At 42.3% G+C, this 20373-nt stretch overlaps 1 protein-coding gene across 1 annotated transcript in view; it reads left to right on the top strand.

Annotated features, from left to right (window-relative positions):
• Positions 1-4932, top strand: part of LOC145354573 (CUB and zona pellucida-like domain-containing protein 1) — a 40011-nt gene extending 35079 nt beyond the window's left edge. The window contains exons 18-21 of the mRNA XM_080206037.1: positions 931-1106; positions 2005-2405; positions 4062-4333; positions 4483-4932. Of these exons, the coding sequence (XP_080062163.1) occupies positions 931-1106; positions 2005-2405; positions 4062-4333; positions 4483-4526 (893 nt within the window). The 3' untranslated portion in view covers positions 4527-4932. The remainder of the gene's footprint in view (positions 1-930; positions 1107-2004; positions 2406-4061; positions 4334-4482) is intronic.
• Positions 4933-20373: the final 15441 nt, after the last annotated feature.

Here is a 20373-nt window from a genome sequence, read left to right as displayed (position 1 = left end):
TAAACATAGATTTGAATTCCCAGTGACGATTCAAAGGATTGCACAAGTTTTTACATTTCTAGTTTTTGACTGAAACAAACAAACTAAAATCAATTCTGACTGAATATTACTTAATAGGCAATTAATAGGCAAATACTACACCAAACTAAAAGAAAGATTACACTGTGTAAAACACCACATTGCATTTTTCCGTCACTCTATGCTCTTCGTAATCTTTATAGGAAACACTCCAAACTTACTCAGAGCTTCCAACAAATTTGTTTCTTTTTCCCCATTTTGCTGAGTTATTACATCCAGTGTCAGCCAAAAATTGTTTCCTTCAGTTTTCTGAGAATCCATAAAAAGATTTCCAGCAGCAATGCGCAGTCTGGTGACTTTTTCTCCTGGCCACACCAAGACAAATCATCCAGCATCCTTAAATCTAAATCTTCATAGGTCCCCTCTTGGTAACCAATGAATGTGCTCCCACCTGTTCAGTAGCTAACTGCCTTCTTTCCTACTGTGCACATTGGCTGCTGTTTCCATGTCTCTTTCTCTCTCTCTGGGATTCTCACTCTATTTCTCTGCCTAGGATGTCTACGTCAGTAATTCCGAAAATTTATATGTCTATCCATGGCAAAATTAGCTGCTGTTCAGCTGTTAAACCTGGCACTTAAGTATCAATATGTCTGGATCTGGGCCTCCTCATCCTTCTGGCAATCAGGTCAAACAGGCTTATCATTAGGTAGAACTAGTAATATGTTCATTTTCATTTCTCCATTTTACCTTGAATTAAAGAGACAGTTTCAAACATAGTAATATTATAAACAAATAACAGGTGAAATTAGTAACACAAAACATTTTAGTACTGGTGCCAATATAGATAATCATTCTCTAAAACAAGCTCATTTCTGATGTATAGAATTTATTCAACTTTGATTTTTTTTCCAGATTTTTTAACCTGCTCAACAGACTATATGGAAGCAAAAATTAGTAGGTCCTACCTCCGCCTTTTGGGTTTTAATGAATATAGTCTTTATCTGAATGATCAAAACTGCACGCCGATAGTAACAACTCATGACGTGGTGTTCAAAATACCACTTAATACATGTGGTACAGAGCGGCAGGTAAGGAAACATGAGTGAGAGGATTGATTCCACAAAATACAAATCAGTATTCTTCCATTCCCCATGATGATAAAGTTGTAGAAATGTTCAAGCTCAACCCTCTTACCCTTTCAACTGCTACACTATTGCCCTTGCAAAAATACTACATAAAGATATTGTGCTCAAATTATGTACCACCTTTGATTTTGACATAGCCATTCTGCACCCAAATACTATAATGAATTGTTAGTCATTGTGTTGTTGTTGTCAAAACCTCTGATATAATTTGGTATAATGTGCTTTCAAACTATGGCCTCTGACCTATCTTTGTTACCACTTCCTCCAACAATTTACTTTTTGCAGTTGAAAGCTCATTACTTGACTTGTTTTCCATTTTTCCCACCCTCCCACACACTTCTCTCTCCTCTTCTATTCCTTTTCTATATCAGTGGACTTGTGAACCTTCTTGCTTTTGATTCCACCCTACATTTTTCTAGACCACATGCTTTCACTTCACCACTCTCACAATGTACGGTGGTATCCTTCATGCCTTTTTTATTCATGAAACGAAAGTCAATTCTTCACTCATAGGGCTAATTGACAGCTATCATATCTTTGATAGTTCTACCATTAGTCCTTTCTCATTGATTGACGTTCCTAGCCTCAGGATCTCAAATTCTTTTCATCCCATTGCAAATGTCACCTCCTAGAAGAAGGTTTTTTTCTGCTTTCATGCTGAACAGTTTACTTTTCAACAGTTTTCTGCTGGGACTAACTTTATTTTGGATAATAAACTACAATTTGTCATATTTTAAACTTTGAAAATATGAAGTTGTGCAGTGAAGTCTACCATCTGCCGTGCATCAACATTTCCAGCTTCTAAAAGATTTCAATTCTAATGTGCATTCTCTGTTCACAGGACAACAATGGCAGCATCATATATTCCAATGCCATCCGGTCTTCACCTTCTGACTCAGTTATAACTCGGGAAACAAACTTATTGTTCAACATTGGCTGTGAGATGCAGCAGGATACCATGTTTAAAATAATGTATGTGACAAATGAAAGCTTGGCAGGTGACATAGTGGACAACGTGAAAGCATCTGGCACCTTTAATGTCAGCATGGCGTTCTATGACTCACCATCATTTACCAGGCCAGTGCTGGATTCACCCTACTATGTCGATCTGAGGCAGGACCTGTACCTACAAGTGAACCTGCACAGTTCAGACACGCATCTCGTGATTTTTGTGGACACCTGCACAGCGTCACCTTATAATTATGACTGGACATCAAAGACCTATGATCTAATAAAGAATGGGTAAGAAACGTTAACCTTTCATCAAAATATTCCTGATTGAGATATATTGACATTTATCCAAAATATCTTAAATCCAAACTGCAACAGTCGCTGCAATCTTCTGTATGTGTATCTTCTATATGTGGTCGTATATCATAAAAAAGGGTTTAAAAGCTTCAAATGGAATCTTTCTCAACTAGCACTAGAACCTATGTTTTGAACAAACTTTTTTATGGGCAATTGGTGTGTTATGAGAGTAATATGTTTTAAAATGCATTCTATTTTCTCTTCATTACTTCAACAACTAACATTTATGAATGTGACTCATGAATTACAAAAAGCCATGAAATGCGTACGCAAGCTTAAAATAGTTCTAAGCATAACTCTTAGCTGTCTTTCAAAGTATTCTAGCAAGTTATCCAGTTTCTAGTGATAGACAATAGATTTTGGGGTTGGGTCAATGGATATGGAAGTACCAGACCTTGGCATGGGTGGGCATGAAGGGACACAAGCGATGGATTGAAGGACAGAGCCTGGCATATGATGCATGAGTGGCCTGAAGGTGTGGATTGGGCATAATTTGGTACACGGGCATGGGGGGGAGACCATTTGAATTTATCTTTTAAACGGCCCTCTCATTAGGATTTATGACCCCACTAAGAGGACATGAACCACAACTCTTGAACAACCTGCCCAACCCCATGAAAATTGCAGAGGAGGAGGTGATACATATCTCCACAATGGAGTTAGTTAGGCCTGGATTGCAAGATGTGGGTTTCTAACAGGAAGCACCTACATCCTATAAAGGCACCCTTAAGAATTGCACAGCCTGGGAATGGGGTCAGGAGTCATAGAATCCCTACAGTGCAGAAGGGGGCCATTCAGCCCACCGAGTCTGTACCAACTCTCTGACAGATTGTCTTACCCAGATCCTCTCCCCCACGCTACCTTATCTCGGTAACTCTGCACATTTACCATGGTGAATCCACCTAATATGCACAAAAAGGGGCAATTTAGCATGGCCAATCCACCTAAGCTGCACATCTTCAGGCTGTGGAAGGAAACTGGAACAGCTGGAGGAAACCCACACAGACATGGGGAGAATGTGCAAACTCCATTCTGACAGTCACCAAAGGTGGAATTGAACCCAGGTCCTTGGAGCTGTCAGGCAGTAGTGCTAGCCACTGTGCGACTGTGCTGCTATCCCAGAATCAGGTACTGTCAACCATTTTTAATGGGCTCCCAAGTCTAACTGACTCAGTAGAAGTCCAGGACTGAGAGTAGGACTCTGAGCAGCAATATGACTAACTATTTTTGTGTCGAGCTGTGACAAACTGCATCTGACTTGGAATAAGTTCCAGTTTGAGTTTCTGTCTTCATAACGGGCAGGACACATGGGCTTGTCCCTAGGCAGGTTCAGTATGAAGTCACATCCCCTTCCCCAAACTATTCAATTTTATCTTGAATTAAAGGAGACTGCTTAAAACATGATAGTCTTTCAAATCCAACATTTGGAACAGCTGTAATATAGCATATTGCAATATTGCTATATTATAGCTGTTCCGAATGCTGGACTTCACATGTACATAAATAAACTATGCATTTACATTTTCACTGAAACTCTAGTTTGAAGTAAGATTGTATGCTCCAGAATTAATACTGAAATTTATTTTATAGGTGTGTTAGGGATGGGACATACGAGACATATTCTTCACCAGCAAATAGCATTGCACGATTTAAGTTCAATGCTTTTAAATTCCTCAACCTTAATCCTTCAGTCTACCTGCAGTGTAAACTTGTAGTCTGTGAAGCTTATGATTATTCTTCTCGCTGTTACCGTGGATGCTTATCTCGACGTAAAAGAGCCACAACTTCTTCAAAAGGAAGCATTGATGTTCTCATTGGACCCATTGAACTGAAAAATGATCTAAAAGATCATGGAAGTGGAGGTGAGCCAATTGTATTACTTACCGATTACATCACCAAAAAGCGTGGTTAAATCAGAAACTTGAATATCAAAGTACACCATAATTTTGAAGCTCCCGCTATTGTTATATTTATTTTTTAAAAATAAGAAATTGTTTTGAATGTTTTTCAGGACTTGAGAAAAAAGTGGACAGAGCTGATGAGACTACTATTTAATCCGTTCTATAATTTGTTGGTCTGGTTGCGGTTAGTTCAGCTTTGGTTGCCACAATGTTAAAACTATACAGGAGCCAACAAAGGGACTATTCTTGTGAGCAGCTTTTGAGGCAATTTTCCAAGTGTAGCCACTCATCAAATGGAATAGTCTATGGAGAACTGCTCTGAAGTGATCCTGTCAACCAATAATCCAGAGGATTAAACTGAATACTGTTCACCATTCCACATCACTTACTGCATAGACAATATTCAAGAAGTGATTAAAATTAATTTAAAGATTATCTGAAGCAACTAAATTAGCTGCTGAGGTCAAGTTGAAATAAATGGGAATGCATTATCTATTGCATCTGTAATTGATAATTGGATTACAACAATGGTTGAATCAATTATTTCCGCTTTCATCAAATCTGGCGCAAAAATCTTGTTATCTACAATTAATAGAAATGCAATAAAGTCTTTTCCTCTGCATATCTTTGTGGTATTTTATTAGAATTTTTCAAGAAGACAACTACCATGTATTAAGATGCTTTGAAATGTTCTTCCATCAGGAAGTGCTTTGTTCTATTGGACCTCACTACGTCCCTCTGTCAGGCTTGAAGATGAGGGAAAAGAACAGAACAAAAAACAGAGAATTCTAAGCAGGTCAGGCAGCATCTGTGGAGAGAGAAAGAAATGTTTCAGATCAATGACTTGATCAGAATTGGAAAATATCAGAAGTGTGAGAGGATTTAAGGAAGTGAAGAACAAAAGGGAAGGTCTATGATAAGGTGGAGGGTTGAAGAGCTTAAACAACAAAAAGGATGATGGTGTAAAATGGATGGTAAGGGGGCAAAAAAGAGCAATCATTAGTATTGAGGAGGTTATAATAAAAATGGGTGTTGAGGAGGTGTCAATTGTAATAACAGAACCATTGCCAATTAGTGCTGTCTAATAAAATGGGAGCAATTGTTATAATTTTGGAATGGTTAAATTCAGTGTTGAATCTGGGAGGCTCTAATGGGTCTAACTGAAAGGTGAGGTGCATTTCCACAAGCTTCAATCGAGTAATGAAGGAGGCCCATTGTGATCTAGAATTCAGTGTGATAGTGTGCTGGAGAATTAAAATGAAAGGTGACCAGAAATTCCAGGCTATGCGTGCAGACTGAACAAAAGTGTTCTGCAGTGCAATCGCCCAATCCATGTTTGCTCTTCCACATGCAAAGGAGATTGCTGGGGACACATGAGCTTCAGACGTTCTCTGGGTCTCTGCACCAGAATTGTATTATCACTTTAAAATCTGAGAATATATACTAATAGCAGGATCAGCAATGTGTAGGTTCTACAAGAAGGAACTATGTTCACCAGTGAATTGGAATATACTCTGCATCAAACAAAATTATTTAATTCATGTCAAATTAATTAAATGCATTTCAATCAAGTAACCATGAAATTGTGTTGTATTTAAGGGGAGGCAGGGTGACACAGTGGTTAGCATTGCTGCCTCATAGTGTCAGGGATCCAGCCTTGGGTGACTTTGCATGGAGCCTGCACATTCTCCCTGTCTCTGTGTGGGTTTCCTCCAGGTGCTCCAGTTACCTACCATAGTCCAAAGATGTGTAGGTTAGGTGGATTAGCTATGCTAAATTGCCTCTTAGTAATCCAAGATGCGCAGGCTAGGGGGATTAACCAGGGCAAATGTGCGGGATTATGGGGATAGGATGATGAGATAGGCCTTGGTGGGTTGCTGTTCAGTGAGTTGGTGCAGATTTGATGGGCTAAATGGCCTCCTACTGCAATGTAGGGATTCTATGGTTCTATGGATGAAGCATTTATGTTAAATAAAAAGGCTGGGATTCTCCCAAAAAAATTCGAAATGTTGAATTTGCATAAAAACTAGAGTAAATCCCGCTGGTTTTTCAGCGGAATTTTCAAAATGTATCTCCCATACTCTGCATCGCAGAGTGCCCTGGTGTGAATCATGATAAAAATCAGTGACTGGGGCCTATACCCAGTGGATAGGCTGGCAGCATAGTTCTGAGCAAGCCACCGAGCGTGCGCTGACCTGTCAGCACCAAGATCAGAGAATGAGCAGTATCCCGCACCGCCGGCCTCGATCACTGGCCAGGCCCATGACCCTGCATCATGGTCATGTGACACCCCCCATCTCAATCATTGACCTCCTGAACGTGTCCAGGTCAGCCTCGACTGCCCCCAGCCCCCACCACCAGCCCACCTCAATCTCATCCCCAACTCCCACCCCTGGCAGTCCCAATCTCCCTGACCCGTTCCCCCCTCCCCACACCCCCCCACCCCCAGCAGTCCCGGTCCCCCTGGCATGCCAGCACCCCCACCCACCCCAATGGCCAGCCTGATCAGCCCTTCCCTCCCTCTGTCGCCGATTCTAACTGTAGAGTGGCAGTGTGACCCCATACGACCACCACTCACCCCCAGAGCTCCTACTGCCCTACTGCCCCCTCTGGCCCTGCTGCCTTGGCACACCCTGATGCCCGGTAGACAGTGCCAAGGTGCCCCCTCTGCACTGCCGCTTTGCTGCTTTGGCAGTGCTGGGAGCCAGGCTAGCACCGCCAGACTGTCATGCCCAGGGAGCACCTCCTGTTACCCCAATCTCCAGGGCCTCCCTTCACTCCAGCGATGTCGGACCTCCAACCCCCTGTTAGTGGGGAGCTGTTGTAAACTCTGCTTGAGTGGAACACTCCTCGCCGGGGGTGAGATGACTGGAATGGGGGGGCTAGGGAGAGGCTAGCGGGCCCAGAAACTTCAATCCTAGGCCCGCTAATGATGAAGAAATGATTATTTAAATATTTTCATCAGCTCCACAACGTATTTCTGGTGTGGAGCTGATGATGCCAGAAATCCGGTGGCCAGAGACACGTAGAGGCTGGGACGCCCAGCAGGAAGCCTACTAAATGGCCTCTGCTTATGTCTCCTGTCCCGCTGCACTGCTGAGAGAATTATCCCCAAAGTGCTGAAAATACTCAGAAAGTCTGCAATATCCATGGAGAGAGAAATAGAGCTCAAGTCAAATATGACTTTTCTTCATTTCCTCAGAAAGTTTAAAACATGTATTTGTACAAATTGTGGGCCTTTGAAGACATTTCTACCTGTAATATCGCCCAAAACCATCATCTCCAACATCAGAATGGCAATGGTGTGGGAATACCATATCCTCCAAGTTTTCTTCTTAGCTTTCCGACTTGGATGTACATCGCTGTTCTTTCAACGTTGCGTGGTTAAAATCCAGAAACTTCATACTTGACAGCACTGTGAGCTGTCTCAATATATAGATTGCAGCAATCCACGATAAAGCTCACCACCACCTTCTCAAAAGCAACTAGGGATAGGTAATAAATGCTGGCCTTGCCAGAGACTCCTACATTCCAAGAATGAGAAAACTGGTCCATTGCAGACATACTTCCCATCAGGTTTGCCTGAGGTTACCCTGGGCAGGATTTTCCACAAAATCCACTGTATGTTTCACAGTGGCAAAGGTGTCCCAATATTGGCCGGCAGCGGGATCTTCAGGTCCTGCCATTGTCAACAGGGTTTCCTGCTGAATGTACCTCCCGTCATCGGAAAACCTGAGGCAGGGATGCACCGTCGGCGGGGCAAGGAGATCCAGTTGGCATGAACGGCTGGAAAAATCTGGACCCTGTGTCCACCACTTCCATGGGCCCTAAAATGAGAGATGACTTTGCACAGCACTTATTAAATCTGAAAAAAGAATCAGCCACCTGATTCAGAGGGAACTTTGGTGTAACAGAAAAATCTCTCATCTCTGGAAAATTTGGTGACTCAGAACATGGTATAAGCAAATGGACCTACACTCTGGTTCATTTTCTGTTTACTAATTCCTCATTTTTAGTGCAAATGGGGCAGTTTAGGGACCAAATTAATTTGCCCAACTTTTGGATATTCTAGCTTTCACAGTGCATTCTATCCTTCCTTATCTTTTGGCTAAGATCAAGTGTAGTATCAATATGCTGTGCTTGGTTGAAGTCATTAGGTTACATTTCAGCTTCACTTGAAGCAATTTTTGAAAGCGGCATCTCGGTCTTTTGTCTAAGATGCAATGAGATCAAGCCTTGGAGGAAGAGCTATGCCTACTCCAATCAGCTTGGATCATGTAGAGCAAGCCCAAGACAGGAGGTGAGAGCCCTGTCTTGTCAGTTTGAATCGGGAATGTCTCAACTTGTTGAGATTTTGAATTGGACTTGATTTGATTGAATTAGAATAAAAAGAAAAAAAATCTCAGAGGCAATTATAACTCTTGGCAATAGCATAAAATAATAACTCAGTTACTAATTTAAATACCTCTATCATTTTTCTGAGAAAGTACAGCATGTCTGGCAGTGTCTGTAAGGAGAGAAAGCAATGTTTAATAATAGTGCTACCATTTCCATTAGCCACAAACTATTAAAAGCTTGTGCAGAATACCCTACCACATATATTTACCCACTTTTTTTTATTCATGGGACATGGGCAACACTGGCTGGCCAGCATTTATTGCCCATCCTTAGTTGCGCAAGGGCAGTTGAGAGCCAACTGCATTGCAGCAGCTCTGGAGTCACATATAGGCCAGGCCAGGTAAGGATGGCAGATTTCCTTCCCTAAAGGACATTAGCATACCAGAAGGATTTTTCCGACAATCGACAATAGTTCCATGGTCATCTGTAGATTCTTAAGTCCAGATACTTTTTTAAATTGATTTCAAATTCCACCATTTATTGTGGCAGGATTCAAACCTGGGTCCCCAGAACATCAGTTGAAAACATTTCAGAATTGAACGTTTCAGAAAGTTTTCAATGATTCTTTTGAAACATATTGATCCTAATAAGTTCCAACATTCAAAAATATTGGAAAAATAACTGATTATCATAGAGAAGTGTGCCCAAGAGAACAAATTAGCCAATGTTTTGCTGATATCATTAAGTTGTGTTGTGAGTGTGACATAAGGTAATCAACAGGTAAGAGGCCAAATATCATTGCACTGATAATATGGAGCTGTGCACATAATTATTAGGAGGAAAGTCAATTGCTGTTTTAATAGTGATTCCAGTATCATTTCTATCTGCTGCTTTTGGGTGGATTGTTAGTTTCAATATATTGAATTATTTTTAAGGCAGCAAGAGGCCATTTAGCCCCTCAAGTTAGTATTAGCTTTCAGTAAGAACAATTTAGCCAGTCTTACTCACCATCCTATCCCCATAGCTCTGCAAATTTCAGGTGATTATTTAAATCCCTTTTGAAAATCACAGTTGAATCTGCCTTGAACACACTCTCAGGCAATGCATTCCAGATTGTAGCCATATACTGTGTAAAAAGCTTTTCCCTCCGGTCCACTTTGGTTCTTTCGCCAAATGCTTTAAACGTGTCCTTAGATTCTCAACTGTTGCATCAGTGGGAACTATTTCTCTCCATCAACCCTGTTTGGACATCTCATGATTTTGAACAGCTCGCTCAAACCTCCTCTTGACCTCTCTAAGGAGAATAAGTCCAGCTTCTCCAATTATCCATGTTACTGAAGTCTCTCGTCCCTGAAATATTGAAAAGCATCTACTGAGGGTCAGGGTCTTGTGGAGCAGTGGGTAGAATCCCTACCTCTGAGCCAGAAGCTGCAGGTTCAAGTTCCACCGGAGGGCTTCATAATCAACGAAGGCGTGTTCATAACACGGTCAACAGTTGAGTGTGTTAACCTGCAAATCCTTTGAAACACTGCAATGACTGGTGGTAAGAGCCGGAGACACTCCTGGTCAGCCATACTCGATGTGGAGTGGCATCCCTCAAGCTATAAGTCCCTGACAACAGACAAGCAACCTGTTCTGGAAATTACTAGCTTTGGAAATGGACAAAAGTCAGCCTTAGTGCACCGCTAGGCTGGGAAGAGAATTGGAATTGAACTGATGCTCAAAATGTAGGCTATATGTAATGCAGAGTATATGTGCAGGCTCTTTGTAATGCTGCAGAGCACATGTACAGGCTATATGTAATGCTGCAGGGTATATGTATAAGCTATATGTAACGCTGCAAAGTGTATGTGCAGATTATATGTAATACAGCAGAGTATATTTGCAGGTTATATGTAACGCTGCAGGGTTTATGTACAGACTGTATGCAATGCTACAGGGTATATGTACAGGCTTTCTGTAATACTGCAGAGTATATGTACAGACTGTATGTAATGCTGCAGAATATATCTGCAGGTTACATGTAATGCTGCAGAGTATATATAGACTGTACGTAATGCTGCAAATATTCCAGCTGTTTCATGTTGGGCACCAGTATGATGAGAAATGCAATCACACCTTTTCCAATGAACTTGAACTAAATAATTTTGTTTAATGCAGAGTACATCCTAATTCAATGATAAGTATACGCTAACTTCTTGCAGAAGCTACACACAGCTGACCGCTGTATGAGTAAATGTTCCCTGGCTTTACTTGTGAGGCTGATGTTGTAACCTGAGACAGTGGCACCAGCTTAGAGCATTTCAAGTTCAAGTGGCCTCAGCAGCCACTGAAGAGAGAGGGAAATAGTTGCAGCAAGATCATTCCATGTGATAGATAGAACATGATGTGGCTATGCCGGCGTTGGACCGGGGTAAACACAGTAAAAAGTCTGACAACACCAGGTTTAAGTCCAACCAATTTATTTGATAGTAAACTCACTAGCTTTCGAGGGGTTTCCTTCTTCTTCAGGTGAATGGAGAGTTCTGGCCTCAGACAGAGCGTATAAAGCACAGACAGTTTACAGATTACTGATTAGAATGCAAATCTTTACACCTAACCTGCTGTTCAAGTCCTAAAGTGGCTGACAATGTGTGTGGAAGGAGCACTGATCACAGGTTAAAGAGATGTATATTGTCTCCAGACAGTACAGTGAGTGAGTACTTGTCAGACTTTTTACTATAGATAGAACAGCCTAGGAAATGCTGCAGGAGGAGCTGCTGTTCAGAGCTTTTCAGGGCTGCTGTTCAGAGTTTGGAGCTGAGAGCCACCCTTCAGGGCATAGCAGCCTGGATACAGCTGGCAAAAAATAGCAATGTCACTGAATAGGAAAAAGTAAAGATAAAATGTTCTGGGCTCCGGAAGATTGCAGGTTGTGCTTTACTCACATGTAGCTTAATTTTCTGATAATTTTTTGGAAAATGTACAACATTCTATCAATGTCCAAAAGTACAGTAATAAAAAAGTAGGCAGGTGCTGGAAATCTGAAATAAAAACAGAATTTTTTTAATTCCAGTTTCCAGCAGCCACAATATCTTGCTTGTACAGGCTTGGTCCATTATTTTTACCCAATGTGTAATGAATATTGACAGGGCAATATGTTTTCTCTGTAGATTATTATAACAGGCATCAAGCTGGCTGTCAATACAAAAGGTTTAAATTTCCACAGATGTTCTTCCAGTTGTTGATTGAAATTTTGACATGACATAGAAACCCAACAGTACAGAAGGAGGCCATATGGCCCATTGTGTCTGCACTGACAACAATCCCACCTTGGCCCTATCCCAATAACCGCACATATTTTCCCCGCAAATCCTTTTAACTTATGTATCCCGGGACACCAAGGGGCAATTGAGCATGGCCAAACCTGCACATCTTTGGACTGTGGGATAAAACCTGAGCACCCAGGGGAAACCCATGCAGACATGGGGAGAATGTGCCAACACCACACAGACAGTGACCTAAGCCGGGAATCGAACCCAGGTCCCTGGAACTATGCGGCAGCTGTGCCAACCACTGTGCTACCCATAAGATTTATAGAAATCTGAGGAAGTGGTGTAAATGGTAATTATGCAATCCCTTGGGGTTCCCAGCATGGTTGAACAAGACTATGATGGATGATCTGGAGAAACTCCCTGAAATTTCAACCCTAAGGGGTTGTACGTTCAGAAACACTAGGATATCTGCTGGTCAGACACACATTCTCTCTCAACTCAGGGATTGAGTTTAGGAATCGGGAGGTAATGTTGCAACTTTATAAGACCCCTGTCAGGCCTCATTTGGAGTACTGTGCGCAGTTCTGGTTGCCTCACTATAGGAAGGACATAGAAGCTATTGAAAGGGTACAGAGGAGATTTACAAGGATGTTGCCTGGACTGGGAGGCATGCCTTATGAAGTTAGGTTGAGGGAGCTGGGACTCTTTTCCCTGGAGAGACAAAGGTTGAGAGGCGACCTGATAGACATTTATAAAATGTTGAGAGGAATAGGTAGGGTGGACTCTCAGAGGCTATTTCCCCGGGTTGAAATGGTCGCTACGAGAGGACACAGATTTAAGGTGCGGGGAGGAAAGTACAGAAGTGATGTTAGGGGTAAGTTTTTCACTCAGAGGGTGGTGAGTGAATGGAATCGGCTGCCGTCAGTGGTGGTGGAGGCGAACTCGCTGGGGTCTTTTAAAAGACTTCTGGATGAGTATATGGGGTTTAATGGGATTGGGGGTTATAGATAGGTCTATAGATTGGTTGGTGTTGATGAGATCGGCGCAACTCGTGGGCCGAAGGGCCTGTTTGTGCTGTAGTGTTCTATGTTCTATGTTCTTCTTTCCAAGAAATATCTATTTTCTCTCTGAATTTTAGAAATGGCCATGCCTAATGGCATTTGCCAATGGTTCCGATACCATGGATATAAATACTGATGAGAAATATTCATTTCGGATCTCACCAATCTCTTGTGGATGATCCTTAAGAGGCCCTGATGGGGTTGCAGAGATAGAGTTTGGGGTCACAATGGCAGCTGGGGAGAGGAGATTACCCAATCTGGAGGGTCTGGTGGTAGAGCCCTGGAACTGCTGCCGTACTGGATGGTGAGTCCAAATTGCCCTTTCAGCTTTGAAAACACTTCCAGCGATGAGTGCCATGAAGGCCCAGAATGTTGTGTATTGTGGTGGTGTGGCTCCTCTAAGGGGTCGATCCCTGAGGGCCACATGATCAGGCCAGACCCTATGGAGTGTAAAGGTGGGTAGCTGAGTCCATCGGATGCAAGGGTATGTATCCCGGGTCAGAGAGGATCCTTAGTTGCAGCCAAGGAGGAGTGGAGCATTTGCATTGTTCACTCTGTCTGATCCTTGTTTGTAAGTAGCCTTTACAAAACAAGTTGTTTCTTTCAGCCGCACCTAGTTGCTACTTGGCACAGGAAGAGGCAGGCAAATGTAACCCAATGACTGACTTACAGTTGTGTCTGGAATGTGAGAAAAACTGGGAGGTCATCAGCTGAGCCAGGAAGGTGAGTGGCTTCTTCCAACTTCACTGTGTTTCTGCTCCTGTCTTACTATGGGTTGGCCACATTGATGGGCAGACATTGGATGGGCTGATAACAGTGAATAGGGAATGGAAGGGCAGACAGGGCTGATTACAGTATGCGTCTATGGGGAAAGGGTTGATACAATCTGTCTGCTTTTCGGTGAGGGGCAGGGAGGGGTCTGATTATAGTTACTGTGGGGGAGAGGGCTGATTACTGTGTGTGGAGGGAGAGGGGGGCTGATTATTGAGTATGTAAACTAAGTTACTTTATATACTCACCGCTCCAACGTTAGTCCCTCTGAGACTGCTGCCTGGAGACTAGCAGCTATGTCCTTTAGGACTCAGCCAGTTCACTCAGGCTGGACTAGTCTCACAGCTCTCCCAGTTTTGGCAGATGCCCTCTGATTTTAGTAAGAAGGATTTTGCAGGGTTGGAGGGCTGTGTTTGCTGTCGCCGTTCCTGGTGCTTGAGTTGATGCCAGGGACCCATGTGGTTTAATTCCTTTTATAGTGGTTTGAAATGAGTGACTCACTAGGACATTTCAGAATTGTCAACTCATTGCCCTGAGTCTGGAGTCATATGTAGGACAGACCAGGTAAGGATAGAGATGACCCAGATGGATTTTATAATTGGCAATGTTTCCATGGTCACCATTACTGAGACTAGCTTTTTAATTCCAGATTTATTAACTGAATTTAAATTCTGCTTTGGCAATAGTCTTGCTCTCAGAGCTTTCGCCTGGGCCTTTGGATTGCTTGTCCAGTGATGTTATCATTCCGCCACTGCTTCCTCCTTAAATGTGCCTAACTTTTAACTAAACATTTTAGTTTTATGAACATTATAGAGCTACAACAAGTAAAAACTTCTCTGAAAGTATATAAAGTTCACTTTTTGATGATGAAATGGCCCAAGGTGGTGGCTGGGGAGTAAACAATGTACCCTCCATGAGAACCTTACCTTGCAGTCTCTATTGTCAGAAGTCTGCTCACTGAATGGTTTGTCAAGTTGGAAGATCATTACTGTGTTTCTATGAATAGTTTTTGTTTGTAGAATGACATTATCACCATCTAATTTGATAGTTGTGGCCGGCTTAGTCACATCACCCACCTGTCGGGTTGCAAAGTCCACTCCTGAGGTCAGGAAGCAGATACGCCAATAAACATAGCAATAATACAACAGCGCAAATCGTAAAAGTATTGTATGTTATTGATAATCACAAATAAATAGGCACCATAAATGTGACAGATACAAATGCACCATAGTACAGGGAAAATCATAAACATAATGAATATATCATTTACATAAATAAAGCTTTAAATCACTGCTACTAATCAGAAACATTACATGCTCACAGATAAAATGCGAAAGGTTCAATATTCAGGTCTTTGCAATTCCAAAGCTTAAGAAGGAGAAGCCTAAGCTGGAGTGTCAAATAATGAGCACAATAACACAATAATTATTACATAAATAAACACATTTTAATATATGCTACAATTGGATCTGTACTCGATGTACATCCTCTGAATAAAACCAATACTTCAAAAACCAATAGCTATGTAACTACTAAAAAGATATTAACACATCAGTAACATAATCATCATTGATAATTTAGCACCAACAATGGCAGAAATATGATTTCGAAATGCACAAATTCACCATGCTTTTTATATGTTTCCAAAAAATGTGAAACAAGAGAAGTCGTGGTTGCTTGAGGCAGTTAATACTCATGTGATTATTGAGAATGATGGTTATTGACAATGCTGATGCTCGATGATGGTTATTGTCAATGTTAGTGCTTGGGCCAAGGGGCAAGGTGAAGATCTCCCCTCCCCCACTGAAGGCAGCATGTGCAAGAACCATTAGAGCTGAGCTTGAGCCACATTTGTCGATAAAAGATCAGTGAGATCGCCTGTAGCAGACCGCGAGGCATTGCTTCACTGAATTAATACAACCTGTCGATCATTATTCGTTCATGAGGAAGTGTGACTTTATTTTGGGGAAAAAAGATATTTTCTGTTGCAATTTGGATTTAACCTCTTTTGTTACGTCTAATCTTTGTGATTAGTGTAATTCATTTATAAGTGGTCTGGATCATCTATAATATTGCACTTTGATTATTTTTGAACAGGGAAGTCGGGGCAGCATAAAAGCAAAAGGACAAGTGTACAATATAGCGAAGATGAGTGAGAAGGCAAGAACTGTGCGATGCATTAAAAACTCACTTCAAGCCAAAGCCATTAATAATTGCTGAGCGCGACCTGGCAGGGGGAAAGAAATTCTCCAAAATGGATCTATCACAGGCTCATTTGCAGATGGAGGTAGTGAAGGATTTACAACCAACGTTAATGATTGTCACATATAGAGGCCTGTTCTGCTATTCTGGCATTGGGTTCATGTCACATTATCTATAACCCCCATGACTTGCCTCAACTTGCAACATCTCACTTACTGACCTGTCTGGAGACAATACACTTCTCTTTAACCTATGCTTAATGCTATCTCCATTCACATTGTCTGCAACTTTAAGACTTGAATAGCAGATTAGCTGTAAAGACTCGCATTCTAATCAGTATTCTGTAAACTGTGTGTGCCTTTATATGCCCTGTATCTGAACAGAACTCTCCACTCACCTGACGACGGAACAGCATTCTGAAAGCTTGTGGCATTTACTATCAAATAAACCTATTGGACTTTAACCTAGTGTTGTGAGACTTCTTATTCTTGCAATACATCAGCTCCAGCTTTGTTCCAGAGGGCCAAGGACAAATCTCGAGCAGATTGATAGGAGTCCAGTATTACTTGGATGATATTTTTGTCATGGATTCGACAGAGGAGTAGAATTTAAAGAATCTTAAAGATGCTCCTGGAGCATGATGTACAAATCCAGAGAGAAATGAGATTCCATTAAGTACTCAGTTGAGCACCTTTGGGTTATCCTGACTCAAAATGTTGGCTGTCTTCTCGCTCCACAGCTGCTGTCAGACCTGCTGAAATTTTCCAGCATTTTCTGTTTTTGTTTTGGCTTCCTGCATCCACAGTGTCTTGCTTTTGTACTTCAATTATTGTCCACATGTATAAACAGATGCACTCTGCATTATTTGAAAAATGACATGGATAATTATGGCTGGCAAAAGATTTGTTGATAGACCTGCAAGAGAAGGGACATGGCATCAATGCATTGCAGTGGTTATGGAGGGAATATTGATTACTCACTTGGGGAATGACAGCGTATGGTTTCAGGATTCTCACGTTTGTCTAATGCCTCCACTTCACCAGCAGCGCAAACGTGTTCTTCCTCCTTCCCGGCCAGATCGAGGGCTCGCTCCTCGAATGTGTGAGGGTTCTCAGTTTGCTGATGCCTGCTGTGGTTGAGTTTGCCCTGCAATGACACAGAGGAAGCATGTAGGTGGGAGTATTGACATTTAACTTGGTAATTTGATATGGCAGGCTTGGGGCTTGGGTGAGAGCTGAAGTGTGAAGAGCATAGCAGCTACAAGGGGAACATGGTGATTGTGGGAGAGAGAGAGAGGGATGTCTGATGTTGGTAAAGACCATGGTGGTTGAGTGACAGAAAGGACTGGGGAGTGAGAAGTGTGCAAGAGAGCCCAGTGGGAGACTGGGGGTGGTTCACTTACCCTGGCTAACCGAAGATGATCATTTATCTTCTCCGAACACTGTCCCTGGCTCTGTGAGGCAGCAGTGCTAACCACTGAGACATGTTGGAGCTTCTTCAGATAAAACAAGCAAATAAGATTTCTGATGAAGTTATTATGAACACAATTTGAACTGTCATTTAATCAATGATTTATTTATGTTTTCTATTACAGCACGGTGGTACAGTGGCATTGCTGTCTCACAGCATTCAAGGGTCACTGTAAATTGTCCCCTAGTAAGGGGGATTAGTAGGGTAAATACATGGGGCTATGGGGATAGGGCCTGGGTGGGATTGTTGTCGATGCAGACTCGATGGGCCAAATGACTTCCTTCTACACTGTGTAGGGATTCTATGATTCTATGGCTTCATTTTTATTTTGTGCTCGGTAAAACAACTGACTTGTGATCTGCTTTCTGTAAAACTTTAATCAACTTGTTGTCCACTTTATTTAATGAGCTAGATGTTGGATCATGTGTGAATTGGGCACAGTCTCAATGCAGTGTATGCGGCACACGGCTTGAGGCCAGAAGATAAATTTGTCGAGGTCCTGCCAGTAGATCTCTGAACGAGTTCAAAAGAACTGCATTGTGATGTTATTCACACTACCTAGAGTAACAGGGGGTGATTTTCCCAAAAAGGCTGTCAAAGAAGTCTGAAAACAAGAGTGTTCCACACCTGTTTTTGGGTGAGTATGGCACTGTAATCTTCCCACACTCTGAGCGGATTTTCCAGCCACACTTGCTCGAGACCGAAGTCAACAGACCTTTTGTACGGTCTTGTCATGTCTACTACGATTCCTGTGGCGGGCAGAATGGGAAAATTCTGCCTCCTGTCAGGTTTTCTGACAGCACTGGCAGAAGGGGGAGCCTAAGCTTGTCAGGGAAACCGGCTTAAGAGCACTCATGTGCCATTGCGCAGGGCGCCCCAATCTCTCAATGATCTGGAAGACCACCTCCTGCCTGACATCCAAACCCCCCCCAACCAGCCCCATCATCAGCAGCATGTTTTCTCCCGACACCAACATCAGCTGCCAGCATCAGGCCGCTCCTGATGAGCTCCCTGGTGGATCCCCTTTTGTAGGCGCCCCCCCCACCCCCACCCCCACCCCGTGAGGAGTCTTCCCTTGCAGAGGCCTCTCTGCATAAACCCCCCGTAATTGTGTATACCTTCTCTCCCAGTTCATGACCTCACCCCCACTTAGGCTACACACCCTTGGCACAATTATGATGCCCGATTAAGTGCTGCCAGGTGGCACTGCCCAGCCATGCCCCCAACCACCTGGGCGTTTCGATGGTCTCCGAATCCCCTGGCATGGCTATCACACCTGGCTCTGCTGGTGGAGACCAGCATGATTCTTGCTGGCGAAACCTCTTGGAAAAGTTGTACCGGATGCACTAATAGGTTTGAAATGCAGTCAATCCTACGCGTATCAACATTGCGCTTTTCTGGGCACGAAGCCGATCCTGCGACAAAACAGGGCCGGGAACATTAGGGGCGACATTAAACCAGATTTTTGGCCTTGTATGCAATCTTACTAGCTCACCAGTAAGATCACACCCACGTTGTTTAAGTGGCAGTATAGAATATGCTTATATTTAAATTATTTTCTGTTATCAATATAATATTGAATAAAACAAATGGTATACTGGAAAGCAGGTGATTTCAGTTGCCCTGATATAAGGTAAATGGTACACGTTAGCAGGCTTGGGATATGTTTAAGTTAACCTGAACATGTCAGTTCAAAAAGTTGATTATTGTCTAAAAAAAGACCAGCTGTTCATATTCACAGGTGATAAAACTATGTTATTGTATTTAATGCCAAATGTATATCAGCTTAGATTAGACTAAACTACCTTTTCTGACATTTCCACAGCTATATTTGACATGAACAAACATTGCAATTTGCACTATGTTTATTGGGTGCTATTTTTGAAGATATTCACATTTAATAGGAAATAACAAATTATATTACTTTATGTTACAGATGTTTCTGACACACCCATTCCAATGGTTATAAATAAAAGCTACCATTTATAGCTTTGTATCACAGCAGAAATGGTATCCATAGCAAGAGCTGTTTTGGGTGTCTTTCTCATAATCTTTGCTTACGCTGAGGGCTACAGTAAGTGAGAAAATATTCATTATTGTGCTAAATGGCACATTATTCAAAAGTAATGCTGACAAATTATTATTTTAAATGATTTAAAGTGATTTGCAAAAGAGGTAAAGCAACGAATGGTTCGGGTCTGGAATGTACTGCCTGGAAGTGTATGGAGGCAGGTTTAGTTGAAGCTTTCACAAGGGCATTAGATGATAGAAGTTGAAGCTTTCAGGAGGGCATTAGATGATAGAAACAATGTGTAGAGATGCAGCAGAATGACACTAAGCAATGTTGCTCATTTGGTGAGTTGGTACAGACATGATGGACTGAAAAGCTCCTTCTGCATGGTAACAATTGTGTGATTCTGTGAACTAATGGACATCGTGCACATGGTGGTCACACAATGTTCTTCACCTGGTGGTCACACAACCTGAACCTTAAGGGACTGGAACACCTTCCTGTTAATGACGGGCTCCCATTGATTGTATGGGGACCACACAGTGACGTGCATGCCACATATAGCCCCCTGTACATGGGGCATTCCAGCAATGGCAGCTAAACCTGCAACCCAGGCTTTCTGTTGGACCTGGCCCATGTCAAAGTTGATGTAGTTGCCTGCTCATGCATCATCTCTCTTCCTGAGTTTGTGAACAGAGTATAGCCCCAGTCTACTCAATCTCTCCTCATAAGCCAATTCTTTCAACTCTGGAATCAACCTAGTAAATCTCCTCTGCAGCCCCTCCAGTGTTAGTATGCCTTTTCTGAAGTGTGTTCAGCAGAACCCTTACTGAGATAAAAGGAGTGAAGTGAGCCTATGGCTGAGGATAGATGCATGCTGAAAGAGCACAAAAG

Source organism: Carcharhinus amblyrhynchos, chromosome 17, assembly GCF_965287045.1.
Source record: "Carcharhinus amblyrhynchos chromosome 17, sCarAmb.v2.hapA, whole genome shotgun sequence".
Taxonomy (NCBI): domain Eukaryota; kingdom Metazoa; phylum Chordata; class Chondrichthyes; order Carcharhiniformes; family Carcharhinidae; genus Carcharhinus; species Carcharhinus amblyrhynchos.
Note: the sequence above shows the minus strand (reverse complement) of the source record. Positions and strands in the feature narration are given on the sequence as shown.